Below are 18,558 nucleotides of genomic sequence, written 5' to 3' on the forward strand. Positions count from 1 at the left end.
TGCTGTAGGTGTCAAGAGAGCTCATAGCTTTGACAGGTGGTAGGAGAGAAACTGCTTCGAGCAGCTCTGGTCACATAGAGCATTGTGGCAAGAACGGGGCGGTCAGTCCCGGGGTAGAACATGCCAGAAGGGAAAGAAAAGGGAAGGAGATGGAGGGCAGATTGATAAGCCCCATGAGAATGAAAGGCCATAAGCTCTTGTTGGTTATGAAAATTGCTATAGAAATAGAAGTTCCAGCAAAGGTAAGAAATAACGCCACCACAAAACTCTATATGGTGAGGTTTATTACATGTAATTTTTGCAAGTTAGTTTTCTAAAGGCAATACTTGTCCAGCACTTGCAGCCCATATCTTTCAGAAGCGGAATCTGCTTTAATAGCACGTCCAGTATCAGGAGCTTTGTAAAATGAATAACTATAAAGAACCCCTGGCTAATTCAGGGACTGTGAATATGACGACTCCGTTCTCCTGTCCCTTGCTACACAAATACAAACATTTTTGGCGAGTTCTTTTCCTTACTCGTCTTGTGACGCTCTAGGGTTATTCATCCTTATAAAGCGATCTTCATCCACCTCCGGCTCAGGCATCCGTACCACGTTTTGGAGGTGCGGGCTGTTGGGTACAGGGCAGTCTCTGCCACGCCTGATTCGAAACCCGACTGCCAGTACAGGCTGTGTGTACTGGTTTCCCTGTTTGTGCCTGTTGTAACCCTTGAGAATGTGGGCTGCACAGACGAGTAACTTCCAGGTTACGTGTTGAGCGATGCCTTTAAATGCCAACATCTGTCTTGTCCTGCTGTAGATACCGAGTGGCAATCTGGGTATGTTTGGCAATAGCGGAGCAGCACAAGCCAGGACCATGCAACAGCCGCAGCAACCGCCAGTGCAACCTCTTAATTCATCCCAGCCTAGTCTTCGTGCTCAAGTGCCTCAGTTTCTATCCCCTCAGGTTAGACGGCATGTGCACTCCTGAGTTTTCCCTTCTCCTGGAACTCTGCCATATGCCCTCTCCTCCTCTCCACGTGCATTCATGCCATCACGCTCCTGCGGCGTTGCAGCCACTTGCCTGCCTGTGGCTGTAGCGACCGATTTCCTGCAGGGGTGAGGTGGTCCCGTCTGTGTGTTCTGTGTGTTACCTGTGTGGGCACGTTCTCATCTTCCTTTTTGCAAAAAGTGGTGTTTCTGGAGAGCCGAGGAACGTGTTCTCAGCTCTTTTTCTATAAATGGGTGTTTGAATGTGGTTGTTAAGATTTTGAAGATTTGCCTCTCGTTCATTTTTGGGTAGTTCACAGTGCTACTTCTGGTAATAGTATTTTCCAGCTGTTGTCTTGTGACTCTTACTAATGGCTTACATGTTGCCAGTGTTAAATGTGCAATGTTTGATACTGCTCTTCCGTAGGTTCAAGCACAGCTTTTGCAGTTTGCAGCAAAAAACATTGGTCTCAGCCCTGCACAGTTAACCTCGCCAATTAATAATCCTCAGCATATGACGATGTTGAACCAGCTCTATCAGCTGCAGCTGGTAAGTTAAAAGACATGGCAAATCAGCTCTAAAGCAGAGTTGAAGGCATGAGGACGGAATAAGAGAATGGCTAGCTAGATTTTTACGTGGCTGTGACAGATCTTTAGAACAATCAGATGCTGGTTTCTTTGGTAGTGTTTCTTTTTATAGAAACAAAACCGTAAGGTTTGCCTCAGACTTTATAAATAGCCATTTGTGGAATAATGATCCTTTACAGCTGATTAATGGAACTAAGAAGTCAGTTGTCTTCGTACTGATATGAGTAACATAGAATATTCTCAAACAGCACTAATCTGTGTATATGTCAACATATGCAATGGGGAGATTTATGTCACAGCACAGGAAGAGAAATCTCAGCAGTGGTGGTCACCTGAGTTACCTGGAGAACTTCCTTCGGTCACCTCACTAAACAATACGGTGTGGGGTAAATCTCCTGTAATGAAAGGAATGTGTATTAAACACACCAAGTGAGAAGAAATTTGTTTTTGAAAAGTTGTGTACTTTTGCTGTATTTGCAAGTTTTGTGTAGGTATGTTTGTGTGTGTATGAAAATGCTTAATTGGAATTCAAAAAGATTTTAGAAGGAAATCCCGCTATCAGTAAGTCACAATTTGGAAGACACAGGCATTTCTGCTTTGTGTAACAGGGTTTTGGGTGGGGTGGGGGTGGGAAGAAGCGTTCCTGTCTTTAATGGTCAGTTATTGTTCACAAACTTACTCATCATGTGATAACTCATTATCACTTCATTTTTTATTGGTATGTTTGGTTTAAAAAAATCCAAATTAACACTGGACTTAAACAAATGTATTATAAGATACATTAGTGACAAGATTGTTGCTGTTGCTTCCTTGACTGTTTTCAGAAAACTCTGATGTTTCTGTCCTTCCTGTGATGTCACGTACCAGGGCAGTTCAGGGAGGCTTGCTTGGCTCAGTGCAGGCGCTGGGACCTCTGACCTCTCCTCTCTGTCTCGTAGGCATACCAACGTTTACAAATCCAGCAGCAGATGTTACAGGCTCAGCGTAATGTTTCCGGACCCATGAGACAACAGGAGCAGCAAGTAGGTTTGCCTGCCAGTTCAATCCCCTCCAGTAGTTTGGTTTCAATAGCTTAAAGAGATTGTACTGCATTATGCCAAAGCAGCTAAAGCATCCTTAGAAACAGTGGCAGGGCACGGCTTGAGCCTTGGACAGGAAAGAGGGCTGGAGTAATACAGCTGCGTCACAGCATGCAGTTCTGGCAGGACAGATTTTCAACCCTTAATACAGTCAGCTTTTATTTGTGAGGAGATCGGTTGTGTTATTTCACTGTAGAGAAAGGCACAAGGGATCTAGTGTCTCTTTGTTCAATTGAGCATTTACTGATTCTTTTTCTTGCCAGGTTGCACGTACAATCAATAACATGCAGCAGCAGATCCAGCAGCACCAGCGCCAGCTGGCCCAGGCCCTGCTTATGAAGCAGCAGCCTCCCCCTCCACATCTCTCTTTGCACCCCTCTGCAGGCAAATCAGCCATGGATAGCTTTTCACCCCATCCCCAGGCTCCCGGCCTACCTGACCTGCAGACCAAAGAGCAACAGTCTTCACCGAACACCTTTGCTCCTTACCCTCTTGGTAAGTGTCCTTCGTTAAAGCAGTTCCCGATGATGCAGACAGAGGGAGTGCGTTTAGTTGATGCAGCTTCTAAATATTTTGGTCCACAGTATAACAAATACAGAAATACAAGAGGTCTGTTTATTAAATAATGTTGAGATGCCAAAGCAAGGTCATGGTTTTCCACGCCGCTCTGGTGGCTGGGCAGCTGGGCTGCAGACAGAGCTCACCTGTGCTCTGTCTGCAAATACCGGGACAGAAGATGGGCTTAATTAACTCACACATTGCTATTCGTGAGCTAAATATAAGTAAGACCGTCATCGTGTAAAATACACAGATGTCATATCAGAGGAGTATCACCTGGAAGTCATGCAGAGACATCTTTCCACTCCGTTCAGCCCTGGTAAGGCATCGGCTTTGGTCAGTCTGTTTCAAGGCAGGTACGGATCGGTTTGAAGGAGTAAGGAAAGAGCCTTGTGCAGGTGATTAGATGTTTCAAAAATGTGACTGCTCAGAGAAACATTAAATCTTCTGCTCACTGTAATCTAAAGAGGAGACTTGAGAGACATGGAGGAATCTTCAAAAATATTAAAGATAGCTTCGAAGAGGTTCTCCTGCATGCGGCTAATGCAAGAGGTGACGAACTTTTATGGCCTAAAAGGAGATCTAGTTAAACGTTAAGGATCGCTTATTTGCTTTAACCAAACTAGAGAACTGGAATAAATTATCGGGGAAGTTGATGGAATATTCTTCACTGGTATTTTGTGGTTAGACATAGATCTGTCAAATGTGGCTGATGTCAAAGTGATTGGTTTGGCCTTGAGGACAGGGTGAACAGAACCTTTTCGACCTGTCCTCTGTGGGTGGTTGACGTATGCTACAGACTTCACCTATGACATAAAGGAGTTAATTTAATCTCTTTGTCACTCTCTTTATGCTGTGTACAATAGACTTGCCAAGCTTTATCTACCATGCAGCAGTTAAGAAGGTAATTCTGACTGCTGTGGTGAGCCCTTAGAGCAGGGAGCAGCAGAAAGCAAAAGAATTGATGAATTAAAGGCCTAAGTCTAAGAGCTTCTTACCATATCTCAGCTTCCTGTGATCTGCTCACATTCAGGATTAGATATCAAAGAGGACCCAGAAACGTGTCACGGAAGCATATCAAAATTATTCCTTAAATACAGTCTGAGTGATTTTGTTCTGTGTATACAAAATATATGCCCAAATAGTGCAATACCTGCTCTGATGAATAGTAGCTGTTTGTATGACCTTTTAATTAGCTGCTTTTTTGGGGGTGTTTGAAATGTTGTTAGCAAAATACGAGGGCAGAGATCAGGGGCTGTGCTGGTGAGATGCATTTGGTGAGAGTATTTTGGCTTAGCACTGGAGTGCTGCAAATTCTTCGTGGGTTTAAACGGAGCATTCCAGTGCGTCCTTCCAGGGCACCTTTCCCGAGACAAGTGCAAAGACTGCAAGCAGAAATACTGGCAGCTGTAAAATACCATCCCTACATCCATCTTCTCTGTGCTTTAGCAAAGTTTTAACAATGCCTGAACTAGTGGGAGTTAATTTGGTGTTGCCATAAAAGCAGAAGTTCTTGACAGCAGGTTGGAAATGTGTGCAGGGAATGACTACACGTACGTACAGATGTCTGAAAACCAGTGTTTAATCGTTTCCCCAGCTGGGTGTTTAACCATGTCTTTCAGTCCTCCCGGGTGTTACGGTTATCTAATGACCTGTTTCCCTGTAGCTGGACTGAACCCGAACATGAATGTAAATAATATGGATATTACTGGTGGTTTGTCAGTGAAGGACACTTCTCAGTCCCAGTCTCGCCTTCCTCAGTGGACACACCCCAACTCCATGGATAATCTGTCTAGTGCTGCTTCTTCGCTTGACCAGAACTCCAGCAAGCACGGTATGTCGCATTTCAGCTCTTCAGTTTTGAGGCTCCAGCCAGATTGCAGTTGTAATTTTTTTCTCCTGTTACTATTTTTACTAAGCGCTCGTAAATGGTTGGTTCGAAGCACCCTTTGAGACCCTGGGTTTTTTAAGATGATTTCTGCTGCCGCATTCAGCAATGCAGTGAAGCGCTTGCAGCAGTCACTTCCTTTGCGCAACATGGGAACATTTTGGGTTTTTTCATTTGCTGAATTTTGTTGCTCAGAACATGGAGTTCAAGTAAAACAAGCCATTAGTGTTTGCAGAACAAGTCCCACAAGCTTCCCCTTGCTCCAGATCTGCATACCGCCCATCCCCAAACCCTTTACGTGGGCTTTCTCCCATAACGCTTCCAGTATCGCCAGCCTTCCGCAGCCACTCGTGTACAAAGGCGTGAGGGATTACAGCATTAACCCACCCTGGTTGTGAGGAGCACGAACTTTGTATTTTTCCAGAAATGGTTGCTAATCTGGTTGAACACCTTTATCCCTGACGCCTCCAGCACCCTGAGCCGTTTATTCCTTTATTTCCTGCACCAGGTTTATTCTGTTGGAACACGGTGCTCCGTTAACTTTATCGTATCCCGGATTGTATTAAGAGCAGCATGAATTACTACTTTTACAGCTGTTTTTTACTCTACAGGTAGCTGTGCTGCTTGCTCCAAATTGTTGTTTGATAGTTTGTAGGAGCATGAGAATGGCTGTTTCCAGTCACCCATCCCCTCAGCAGTGAGTACCTAGAGGAGGATGAGAAGAGGGCTTGCCTACAGCGATATTCCTTAGTATGCAGTCTCAGCAAATTCCTGTTTATGATCACTGTAATGATTTGAATTACTGAGTCTCTTCTGGCAGTAGTGGAATGTGAATTCCTTTGAGTGTCTAGATCGTACCAGCAGCCGTAATTCCTCACAGCTGTAATTCCTAGGAAGCCTTCAGAGGCTGTTAAGCCTTGCTTACTGTGGTTTATATTTTAATTTTATTTTTTATCTTTGTAACACAGAAAGCAAAAAATAAAACTATACTGAAGTACAGGGATTGATGACATTCCAGATGATGAAATACCCAGAATTTGTCCCGCTCCTAAACAAAGCCTTTCCATTCCATTCCTACAGGTGCTATACCTGGAGGTTTAAGTATTGGTCCTCCAGGAAAGTCCTCCATCGATGACTCGTATGGCCGCTATGATCTGATTCAGAACAGTGAATCGCCCGCCAGTCCACCCGTAGCTGTTCCTCACAGCTGGTCACGTGCCAAAACTGATAGTGATAAAATTTCCAATGGCTCCAGCATAAACTGGCCACCAGGTAACAAAACCCCAAGCCCTTCTGTTAAACTGCTGTCCTTAAAACATATTGTTGAGTTTATTTATTGAATCCTCACACCTCCCGATACACAGAATTGTGACTTGATACACTCTTTGCTATCTTTGAAACAGAGTTTCATCCAGGAGTGCCATGGAAAGGACTGCAGAATATCGATCCTGAAAATGACCCCGATGTTACTCCTGGAAGTGTTCCCACCGGGCCTACCATCAACACCACGATACAGGATGTTAATCGCTATCTTCTCAAGAGTGGAGGTAAACACACGGATTACTTCCACATCTGTGTGTACTTGATCTTTCTTTCCAAAAACGTTGACTTCATATATTATGGCTGTAGTCCATTTTTGCATGTAATCCTAATCTAACAATGCTTCTGCACTGAACTTGCACTGAAAGTCTAGAAAGACTTGATTTAAGTATGGAACTAACAAGTTGCTGGTTCTCCATGGAAGTGTAAATATTTTTATATTGGAAAAGGCTGTGAGTTGTAATATTAACTTCTGTGGTCAATGGAATTTTTTGTAACCTGTAACACTTGTCTTGAACAAGATTTTGTCCTCCGCACTGACCACCCTCTCACACTTTGTGAAGTACTCGTAAGACACAACACCAAAGTTCCGCAGCGATTACTGAGGCAGCAGGCTTCTATCACGCTAATTAATTGTAGCTTTGTTAGAAGATCAATCAGCAAAACAAATTAGAGCCTTTTTTATCCCCAAATCATCAAAGAAAAGAAAAACCAGGGGATTGATGCGTAAACTAGTATTTCCCAGTGCTATTTCCATTCCTCTTGTCTCAGCAGTGCTTACTCCAGCATTAAAAGGGTTTTCTCTAAAACAATAAACCATTGGGACCACACTCCTTGAAACTCCATGTACGGAAGGTGGATCGAGGGAAAGGTGGCTTGGTGTAAGTGTGATCAGTGTGCCAAAACGGGCGAGTTATCTGCATTCTGTTAGAGCACTCTGGTATGGCCCGGAATAGTATAATCAGGTTGTTAAGAAGGACTTGTCAGGATTCAGGATGAAAAATGTGGATTTTGTTCTAGTAGGTACCTCTGTGATACCTGCATAGACTATAAATGAGAACTAAATTTGAAACTGGTTTCCAGCTCTGGGTTTGTTAACTCTGGCGAAGGGGTGTGAAATGCGAGGGAAGGGAGACGGGGGGTTGCCTCGAATGATTTTGGTTGTCTCTTACCAGAAAGCAATCTTGATTTAAGCTGAAACATGAAGTATTTGTGTGCGTGAGTAATGCTGAATTAACTCTTCATGACCCAAATGTCCCTCAAGGGCAGGCGACCCAGATGGTTTGAAGTTACAAAAAGAGAGGTGTATAGACATAATTCAGTGGCAGTTCAGATTACGGTGCACCAAGAAATCCTCCGTGCAGAGCTATACCTGGCGTTAGGTGAGGAGGTGGGTCTTCCTTCTTTACAGAAGGAAAGAAGCATACCTTAGTGCTGTTGCTGTGTGGACTGTCTGTGGGATGAAGAAGTAATTACAGAGTTTAAAGAGGGTCAGTATAGATGATCTTTGCAGAAGTAAAGAGGACCTCAAGCACCAGCCCTTTCTGAAAAGCAGTGATTTCGGGGGTCCTTGTACGCTTCCTTTCCTCATTAGCTTGTTAGCTTGTTAATAATACAATTCTAATAAAAAATGCAGTTGCTGAATGTATCTTTATGCTCATATAACCTAGGGGTTTTCTCCCTAGATAAAACTACCTGTTACTGTCAGTACCCCTCCACGTGGGATTGAGGCTTTCATGACATGCTGCCAGGAAGAGACTGTCTTTGAGTAGTGCGGTTTGAAGTACGTGGAAGTACAAGTAACGTACGGAGCTGATCTCCCTTTACAGGCTCGGCTGTGGTGTGTGTGCCCTTGCACTGTGCACTTAGAAACAGGCAAGAAGCACAGCTGCTGGGCTGGTTCTTGTTTTACCCTGGTTGCTAACGAAGCTTTGCAGGGTCAGCTACTGTGAGCTGAAAGTCTTAGCCAGGTGGAATTGGGAGCGGTTTCAGCATTGTGGACATGTGGGCCTTTGATGTAGACGTAAGTCCTGCCTGGAAAACAGATTATTTCCAGAGAAGGCCTTGGTACAGAGTTGTTCTGCTTGAGCCTGATGGTGTATTGGTGTCCTTTGGAGAGCAGCCAGTCTGGGTAAGGTGAAGTTTGGTTGGTTGCTGCTCCAGTTGAAAACACAAGCCTATGTTATTTACTGAGCTGTGAAGGATGAGCCTGTCCTTTTATTTCCTCTCTTCTACCTCAGTACAGCAGGTACAGCTATTTTTATTAGTCAGTGAAAGATGTTTCAGTATCACAGTCCATCTGTGTATGTCAGGAACGATGTCACCAAGGATACACGTTCAATTTTGTTAGTGGCTAGAGAGAAGGCTTCAGCTCTTCTGGTCTTTATGATGAAGATATTTTGGTTTGTGTTCAGTTTCTTTGATTTGGTGCCAGTAAGGAAATTGTGTGTATGCTTAGACAGCTCCTCAGATTGTAAATGATTTATCGCGATGGCTTCAGGCTATTTCATTCAGTGTTAACAGTTTGAGAAGAGATTGCTAAAATACATCCCTGCTTTACTGAAAGTCTGCAAAAACGTGAAGTTGTTTGTGGGCATTAGGATGTAGAAGTGCTTACCTCGAGTAATTTCGGACTAATCACCCATGGTAGGAGGTTAGTTTATCATAAACATCCTTGCTCATCTACAGTTGTCATTGCCTAAGTCAGCCAGCACAGCACCTTTGTAATGAAGCCTGTTCCTTGAGATTGAACAGTTGAACACGACTTTTTTTGAGAGTCACATATCTTAAAGGAAATGCAGAATTTATCTTCTGCACAGGCGCTAGTACATCGACTACTGTGCCAGCTTTCTGTTCTACTAAAGACTACTGCTTCACTCTCTCATGCGTTCTGTAACATTTCATTCCTAGACTTCAGAGACCTGATGAAGGAAAATGCCTTGCATGGTTTGTATCTTTGCACATAATAGATTTGCTTATGTCACACCAAACATCATTATGCCCATCTTTCTTAGTTGCTTCTCTGCTGGTTCTGCAGGGTCATCCCCAACATCATCTCAGAATGCCACGCTGCCTTCATCGAGTGCCTGGCCGCTTAGTGCCTCCGGCTACAGTAGCTCTTTCAGCAGCATTGCATCCGCACCTAGCATTGCAGGTACGAAAAACGGCCTTTCTACTTCTGCATCCTTCTGCATCCTGAGAAAAGGCCCTAGAAAGTGCTTTCCGGTTACTACAGTGGTGCTACTACAGACAGAAGTGTATTACTCAGTCCTGCGTTGGGTAGGCAGCTCTCCTGGCAGCTCATCAGTCGTGAGCTGGGGATGGTATGCCTGGAATTGTGCTAAGGAAAAATACATTTATTCTGCTTGGTGCCCCGTGCTGTCACTCTGTATTGGCACTGAGATCTCTTAACAACTATTGCCATTGCAGCTTTGAGGAGGAATATTCTGTTGTCTAGGACCTCAGTAAAAACACCCTTACTAGACTCTTCCAGTAAGAGCCAATATGAAATTTTTGGTAATAAATTCACTGTTAAAAGTGAACCATCTTCAACTCACGAGAAAGTTCAGGTACCTCAAGGAGGTGCTCTGAAGGGGTTGGGTTTGGGCTCTTAGATGGTTTTTAATAGGCAGTCTAAAGCCTGCTGTTCCACCTATATAGCTCAGTTTGTAGGTGGTCTAAATAATTCCCTCATTCTTTTTAATGAGCTCTAAATTCTGGAGCATTTCCCTTTGCAAATCATGGGAACTTTGCTTGCGAGCTGGCTACCTAAATATCCAGCTTGTCCCATCATAAAAATGTGTTTGGGCTGTGGTATGGGTTGTATTGGCATTTTCATATCTAATGAGTGAAAACCCTCCACTTGTTTGAATAAAGGAAGGGGCAGCCTCCAGCTCATGCTGCACAATGTGAAACAAAAGGGAGTTGTTTGAAACGGTTTACTCCACTGAAAGGAAAAGAAAGGAGCAGCTTGCTTTTCCTTCACCCGCCATGCATTTCTGCTTTTACCTGCTTTTTATGTTTTTGCAGTGTCATCTAATCTTTGTGTTAACCCTGTGAGAAGTAGTGACAGAGCAACCTCTAATCTGGGGTGATGTGCGTGTGTCAGGGGCTGCATCACAGGCTGAGCTGCTCTGAGTGCTAAAACTGACTTCTCCCCCTGCCCCCCACCATTCTACCCTTCTTAATGTCTTCACCATCATTGTCAAATTATTTTTGTTGCTGCAGTTTGCAGGAAGATGGGAGAGCGGTTGCCCTTTCACTTGTTATGATTCAGTGTAGAACCATTGAGTTAAATGACACAGATAAACAGGGGCGATTTGGGGAGTGTGTGTGTGTATAAGCGAGGCTGTGATTCTGTGACTGTTCAGTCTGGCTTTGAGCTAAGGAAACACCCTCAGTGGCTGCCTGATGCAAAGCGCTGATTCAGTGCGACCTTCATCTGCCAGTTCAAATATAATTTTAAAAACATTTACTAGATCTTTGCACCTTGGACTATATCAGACCAAGTATTTTCTTACTGTCCTCAGTCAGCATCAAAGCATTAAGGCAGCGTAACCACAGTGTCATTTGTTCTGGCAGAGGATGCAGAGATGTGACCGTTCCAGTCCGCTCCAGTCAAACACGAGCTGCTCGTTAGTAGTAGTCCCCCTGTTAGTAACAGGGGGACTGGGCTGTGACAAGGAAATTGGACTCTGGTTTCACAAGATGTGTTGGTACAAGGAGGACAGGCAGGGATGTGTAAGTCTAGAGGTGGATAAAGGGGGTTGTTCTGGTATCTGTAATTTATATCAATTTTATCTGCCATTCTGGATGCTAAATGCTGTTTGTTACTTGGGTTTTGTATTATTTTATAAAACCCTGATTTGGAACAGTAGTAACGTAGTTTAAAAACTGATGGGGGAATAACAAACTGAAGAGTAAAAAGTTACAAAGTGTGACGGGTGGTGATATGATCTCATCTTCTGAAGACTTCATTCATCTCAAAGACACTTGGAGAAAAGAGTATCTGTTACTTTGAATATTCAGAAATACAGTTTTTCTTGGTCTTTGATCTTTGGAATTTAATAATATATCAGAAGAACATATGGATATCCTGGTTACTTTGTATTAGATAAAATGAGTTGCGTAAGAAAAAAGTGGTTAAATTCTATTAAACCTTTGAGAGAGACAATCTTGAAGTGTTTCATTATAATTTTGATAAAATGAGATTTCACATACTTCAGTCCCTTTTCTGGTCTTTCTTCATGTATTGTCTTTTATAAGACAGTGAAATAGGAGATTTTACAGAGGGAACTGTATATGTAGCGGGTATTGTGAGATTCATTAAGTACAAAATTCTTGGAAAGGTCAGTACGAGTGTACGTAGGTTCAGAGGATATAGGGCTGGTATCACTGGGTGGTTCAGAATGCGGTTGTGGTCTCCTGGAAAGCTGCAAGAGTAAAGTCATGCAGAAGCTTGACCGTTGGCCGCCCTACTTGGTTTGACAGTTGAGCTAACTAAAAATGCACAAACGCATTTTTCTGTGTTGCAGGTAAATTGTCAGACATCAAGTCGACGTGGTCCTCTGGCCCAATCTCTCACACACAAGCCTCTCTCTCCCATGAGCTGTGGAAGGTACCCAGAAACACTACTGCTCCTACGAGACCACCTCCGGGCTTAACGAACACCAAGCCATCATCGACGTGGGGTGCCAGTCCCCTGGGCTGGACCAGCTCGTACTCCTCTGGTACTCCTCATTTCTGTGTTGGTAACACCACCGTGCTGCCGCCTTAGGGTTGTTTGCCTTCATGCTGTGTTTCCTCAGCAAGGCTCCCCAGAGCTGCCTGTCAGGCGCCAGAAGCGTGAGGTTTGATACAAGTAGAGCGTCTCTGCTTTGGGGCTGAAGCTCACGTGTTTATTTTAGTTAAGATCAGTTGTAGCTGAAGCCGTCGGCTTTCAGGTGGTCGTATCAGTAATTTTACTTGGGAATTGCCAAATAATTTCACTCCAACTAGGATTTTTTTTTCCTTTAATTTCTAAAAATATCTTCTAAACATGTTCCTTGTTTTGTGGTATGATCTGTGACTGCCTACGAGGCAGATGAGTGAATCAGCCATGGCACGTAATACGGAACACGATTTTAGAGCCTGGATGTGAAGCATTTGGGAGCCGATGGCATTGCAGGGCCCTCAGGGAATGTCTTAATTTCTTCATGCAGGTTCTTCTTTTAGGTATTGTTGTTTTGCTTAAACACAAAAGTGAGAAAGCATGGATCTGCCGATATAAATGTATGTATCGTGTTTGTTTGTGAGCTGTTTGTTGTCAGCTTCTAAAGTATTACGTCTGTTTTATAAAGCTGACTTTGATTCTTCTGCTTTCACTAAACGGGGAATTTCATGTTCTTCCCTCTTCTTGCCATTTGTCTTGTCTGTTTTCTCCTCCGAAACCCCACCTGGTGGACAGATCCTGCAGATGCCAGGGTTCTCTCCAGAGCCTGAGGGTGGTCACGCATGTGACTACAGAAATACTGTGGTTTCTCAGGTGCCACCCATAAATACCAGCTGGTACAGTTTCTCCTTGTACAGTGCCAGGCTGAAGCTGGAAAAGCGGGTTTCTTGGGTTACCTCTTTGTATCTTTAACCAGGACGTTGTCAGTGCCGAAATCTCTGTTTTGAGGAAGTCATATGCAGCAGTCTGTGCTGGGACACCTGAATTGCTTTTCAAAGGGGTCTTCCAGATTAATTCTAACATATCCTGAAGATTCCGGTTGTTACGGTGTCATTCCTGCACCACCCATTCTCTAATAGTTCCCGTGGGAGCGAGAGAAGTGCAGGTCTTCACCCATCAGCCTTTCGTGCCAAAGGGGACAGTAACTCCAGGCATGAGGAAGCCGCTGTAGGATTTGTTTTAGTAGCAGTAACGCTTGCTAGTGTGTTGTGATTCCAGATGAGTTTTCTTCTGGCAATATCCTCTTCACACCATGATAAAATGTCTTGTTGTGGAATTTGTGTTGTAGGTTCTGCGTGGAGCACGGACAGCTCGGGGAGAACAAGCAGCTGGCTGGTTCTTCGAAACCTCACGCCCCAGGTAGACAGACCTGTACATAACTAGTTATGAAAAGAGACTTGTCACACGTCGGAGATAAGAAGAACGTTTATCAGCCTTGGTCATTTGCTTCATTTGAAGGGAAAATAATTACTCTGCATTTATTACAAGTGTCTGTCTTCTACAGGGAATTTATTATGTTTTCAAAGTGCTGTCAAATACAGTATGAACTTTTAAGACTGTAATTAGTCACTCGGTGTGCACCGTTTATGTATGTGTGAGCTTAGAGATGAACGATGTTTTAAAGCACGTGCAGAGGTGGAAAACCTGCTTTTCCCGTGGGCCTTTCCCACGTGTGTCAAATCCTCTAGTCCTCCGCTTAGTGTCCTGCGTAAGGAAGAACATAAGCCCCAGAGCCTAGAACACAGACATCCGAATGAATCGGGGGGAAATTCAGCTACATTTATGAATAATGCTTTTCCTTTGACGTATTTCTGGGCTTCAGTGGACTTCTAATGATAAACATAATACGTATAACCTAAATTGGGAAATTTTGTGCTCTGGACTGTTGGCAAGTCTCAAAAAGACAGGATGTCTTCATGACGACAGCAAGAAGTCTATAACTAAATTCTTCTTAGGGAAGAAAAGCTTTTTTGTCTTTCACCTGTACTTATTCTTTAACTTCTAAAACTTCTTTAGTTAACAAGCATTTAAAGTAAAATCACAAAAAGACAGATAACCTTTCTCCCCTTCCCTCTTTTCAGATTGACGGTTCCACACTGCGGACACTGTGTTTGCAACACGGCCCTCTGATAACATTCCACTTGAACCTGACGCAAGGGAATGCTGTGGTCCGATACAGTTCCAAGGAAGAAGCAGCCAAGGCCCAGAAGTCTCTGCATATGTACGTTGCTGCTCTCTCTTCCCTTTGTTATGAAGCCAGGGCAGGGATTGTCCCCCTCTACTGGGGGCACTGGGGAGGCCACCCTCAAATCCTGGGTCCAGTTTTGGCCCCTCACTCCCAAAAGGACGTGGAGGGGCTGGAGTGTGTCCAGAGAAGGGCAGCGGCGCTGGGGGAGGGGCTGGAGACCTTCTGGCTCTGACAACTCCCTGACAGGAGGGTGCAGCAAGGTGGGGGTCGGTCTCTTCTTCCAAGGAGCAAGCGACAGAATGAGAGCAAACAGCCTCAAGTTGTTCCAGGGGAGGTCGAGGTTGTCCCTGAGGAGCCATTTCTGTCCCGTTGGGGTTGTCCCGGTGTGTCGCAGGCTGCCCAGGGCAGTGGTGGAGTCCCCATCCCTGGAGGGTTTCCCAGCCGTGTGGAGGTGCTGCTGAGGGACAGGGGGCAGTGGGGGCCTGGCAGTGCTGGGGAACGGGGAGACTCGAGAAGTGTAAAGATCCTTTCTGACCTAAATGGTTTTCCAGCCTGAATCACGTCTACGTCACTGCCACGTTTGTTTGTGTCCCCAGGTGTGTCCTGGGAAACACTACCATCCTGGCCGAGTTTGCTGGTGAGGAAGAAGTCAACCGTTTCTTAGCACAAGGCCAGCCCCTGCCGCCCACCTCCAGCTGGCAGTCCAACACTGGAACCAACCAGACGCGCCTGGGCTCCTCGAGCAGCTCGCACGGCCTGGTGCGCAGCGACGCCGGGCACTGGAACACCCCCTGCCTGGGGGGCAAGGGCAGCAGCGACCTGCTGTGGGGTGGGGTGCCGCAGTACTCCAGCAGCCTTTGGGGACCCCCCAGCACCGATGACGGCAGAGTCATCGGAAGCCCGACACCTTTGAATACTCTTCTTCCGGGTGATCTTCTCAGTGGAGAGTCCATCTAGGAGACAAGAGAAACAAAACGGAAATAACAATCATCAGCACTAAAGGAAAAAATGAAAGTTGTAACCCTTTCCAGTCCCGGGCTTGATGAAGAATCCAGCTTTAACCGATGAGACTGGCAGCCCTTTTTTAGTACCTCTGTCCAGTATCGACTATGAAACTGCAAAGCCCTTGTGAACTGTTGAGGAAACAGTGCGGGCTCCTCGCGGTCAGTGTCACGTGCTAACAACAGGTTGTTGGTTTTTTTTTTCATGGCTTTTTGTTTTACGTTGTCTTTTTATGTTTGTATGGTGATTTTCAAAACAAAGTATAAAAAGCTGCTTAGAATAGGTCTACCATGAAGGGCACTTTTCAGAATTTGGGCTGGAAAGGGTTATTTTATCAACTGGGGGGGAAGGGGGAAATGAAAGCCTATTTAAAATGAGCCTGTGACGATTATGCACATTACCAGAGGCGGACCCAATCATCGGAAGGGGTGAAGTGTGATCGTTCCCACTGGTACAGAGGAGTGATGGTGGGAACGGGAACTCCGGACTGTACAGGTTGAGCGGGGGGGCGGGAGGGCAGGGCTGGGCTGTTTCAGTGTCCACTACTCCCATGGATCTGCCTATGCACATTACCCTTGTTTCATTACTTTGTCATGTCATTTTTTTTAATCCCAGAAATAGAAAAAGTAAAAAAAAAAAAAAAAAGAAAAAAAGAAAAAAAAACCCACATAAAAACCAACAAAAAACCCCACAACATATCAACACGCAAATACTTGAATCCAGCAGGCCAATAACAAAATGTGAACACTCGCTTCGCCGGACGGTTACACTTCCAGGTCAGCATCCGTACGCAACAAACAGGCTCCCAGAAATTTCGTTCAAGTTCAGACTCTGTTTGTGTTGGAACAGAGGTGTGTGTGTCCGTGAGCGTGCGTGTGCGTGCGGGGACGTGTGTACGTGTGTGTGTGTGCGTGTGTGCGCGTGCCCAGGTGTGGCTCAACTCAAAGCGTGACGTTTTCCCTTTTATTCAGTATATGCTTTTTGTTTGCTCATTGGTCAAACGTTTAATTGTTATTAGCTTCTAACTTTGCACTGAGTGTCCGCAGCCCTTCTTGTAGCTAATCCTGTAATGACAAAAAGAATAAAAAAAAAAAAGAAAAAAAAAAAAAAAAATCCAAAATGCCAGTCAAAAGCAGCGCCAAATTAGGTAGTGTTTACTTCAGAAATACGTTTTTCATTGCCTTTTTTAAGGCAAATTCCTGTAAAATAGTAATGTCAGGGAGGTCATGGAAAGAAGGGACTTAAGTGACTCCAAAATATATTTAGACCACTGATAGAAGGGGCCGGCGACAATTCACGTGTAAATGTTTACTCAAGGACTCTTACCGCATTTTAAAAATTTCAGTGTGTATCTCTGGAGAATAATATGTATATCTACCTTTAGCGGCTTTTTATTGTGGACTAATGCAAGAAAATTATTACCGGAGTATTGCACCATTTTTCCATGCGGAATATAAAGTTTAAAAAAAAATACTCTCGTTGAACTGTGGCCATAGATAATTGTCAAGAGTCGATCGTTCCCTCGCAAGCAGGAACAGAAACAAGCACTTGGACATAGGTTTTGACTGCTTTTGGAGGAGCCAGGAGTTTTGGCTCCCACCTGTTTACAGACCTTTTTTTCTCCTTCAAACTTTAAAATAAAAAGGAATTAAAAAAAAAAAAAAGAAAAAAAAGACTTCCATCGTAAAGAAAACTATTTTCAGAATGAAGATATGCTACTTCAGAGCTCTGGGATTGAACAGTGTTGTTGTATTCTCCTTTCCTTTGGCCATTGCTGTGTACTATTTTTGTTGTTGTTTTCCTCCTCTTCGTCGAAGTGGCGAAAACTTTGTGATCACTATCTTGCACATGGTGGAAGATGTCTCAGGAAAGCCGGGTTTCCCGAGGAGCAACTCCACACCATTTCATGTATTTTTAAAACCCAACTCCTAGCACTGAAGATATTATTAAAAAACAAAAGAAAATAAAAAAAAGACAGTAAGAAAGAAGAAAATACCTAATCTAATGTGTAGCAGTTACATATTTACCAAATAATGGACTCAGAAGAAATAGATGTTTGAAGAGTGCTTTATATATTAAAAAATCGCTTTATGTTTAAAAAAAAGATCAATGTTTTTGATTGTTTTGAAAGGAAGAAAGACAATGGAATAACATACACTTCAGTATGTTTTAAAAATTATATGAACATTGTGCTCCCTGCCTGCTTGGATCAGGAAACTTGTGCATTACTTTTTTTGGGGGTTTTTTTGGGGGGAAGATTAGCTTTTTAATGGTTTTATCAGATTAAAGGGTCCTGCAAGATTGCAAATTAACAAAAGCTGGTTTTATAGAGGATCATGAACTATGCACAAACTGGGTTCAAGACTTGTTTTTTTCTTTTCCTCAAGTTTTCGTAGTGTATTTAGCTGAATAACCTTTCCTCAGAGTAATTGCATCTCATTGCCATTACACGCCTGCTGCATAGATATTTTATATGTATACACACACACGCTGGTATAAAGTATGTATGTGTGTCTGGGCGTGTCTACATGCGATGTTCCATGCTGAAGTTTAGCATTGAGCTGTAGAAAAACTCCTGATGTTTTAAAATCGGGAATGAAAATTTCTGTTCAAGGGGTGGGGGGAGGGTTTTCGTTTGGGGGCTTTTTTTTTTTTTTTTTGCCTTTTGGATTAAACATGTCTGTAACTCTGAGATTAAAAAAAAACAACAGTTGTGGCTTTTAATGTTTATTCTCCTCATAGAATGTGATTGTTAAAGAACATGCACCGAAAATTGCTTTCAAGAGTACGAAGATTCTTTGAAACTTAATAAATTGCAGTTTTTTCTTGGCTGTTCAAATAACGTGTATTTTCTTCGATGCAGGGGATACTCCAGAAAACCTGTTCTCAAATCTGTTAGGATGTTTCACAAAGAAGTTTAACTCTTTCAATACTAACGAGAATGAAGTGTACAGCCAGGCAGGCCACTCGTGGAGGGTGGTCACACGCTCGTGCTCGTTGGCATTGGCCTGAGCTTGTTCCGTCACCGCTTTGCGTGTCGCACCCCACCGTGGAGCCCAAAGAGCAGTTCCCTTGTTCGCCTTGTGTGTTCACCCATTTTCCCCAGGTCTTTAGTAATACAGCAGGTGACTTGTTAACGCTTTGCATGTGCCAGGCTGAGGGCCCCTCTCCCCCCTTCCTTCCTGCACTGCCCTGTGCTGCACCGGGGTGGCTCTAGCTGTAACCCAGCAGCTCCGCGCTGGGCAGGCAGCCGGG

General features: G+C 44.0%; 1 protein-coding gene across 2 annotated transcripts in view; it reads left to right on the plus strand.

The window, feature by feature from the left end:
• TNRC6C (trinucleotide repeat containing 6C) overlaps positions 1–15,650 on the plus strand; it is a 35,569-nt gene extending 19,919 nt beyond the window's left edge. The window contains exons 9-20 of one of the 2 annotated variants that reach the window (XM_010131457.1): positions 801–947; positions 1,398–1,520; positions 2,497–2,580; positions 2,901–3,132; positions 4,862–5,029; positions 6,164–6,355; positions 6,487–6,630; positions 9,441–9,557; positions 11,938–12,132; positions 13,402–13,472; positions 14,195–14,334; positions 14,898–15,650. In XM_010131457.1, the coding sequence (XP_010129759.1) occupies positions 801–947; positions 1,398–1,520; positions 2,497–2,580; positions 2,901–3,132; positions 4,862–5,029; positions 6,164–6,355; positions 6,487–6,630; positions 9,441–9,557; positions 11,938–12,132; positions 13,402–13,472; positions 14,195–14,334; positions 14,898–15,258 (1,974 nt within the window). In that variant the 3' untranslated portion in view covers positions 15,259–15,650. The remainder of the gene's footprint in view (positions 1–800; positions 948–1,397; positions 1,521–2,496; positions 2,581–2,900; positions 3,133–4,861; positions 5,030–6,163; positions 6,356–6,486; positions 6,631–9,440; positions 9,558–11,937; positions 12,133–13,401; positions 13,473–14,194; positions 14,335–14,897) is intronic. The other variant, XM_010131458.1, reaches the window with a different exon arrangement.
• The last annotated feature ends 2,908 nt before the right edge of the window (positions 15,651–18,558 follow it).

This window comes from Buceros rhinoceros, unplaced genomic scaffold (genome assembly GCF_000710305.1).
Source record: "Buceros rhinoceros silvestris isolate BGI_N320 unplaced genomic scaffold, ASM71030v1 scaffold7282, whole genome shotgun sequence".
NCBI lineage: Eukaryota > Metazoa > Chordata > Aves > Bucerotiformes > Bucerotidae > Buceros > Buceros rhinoceros.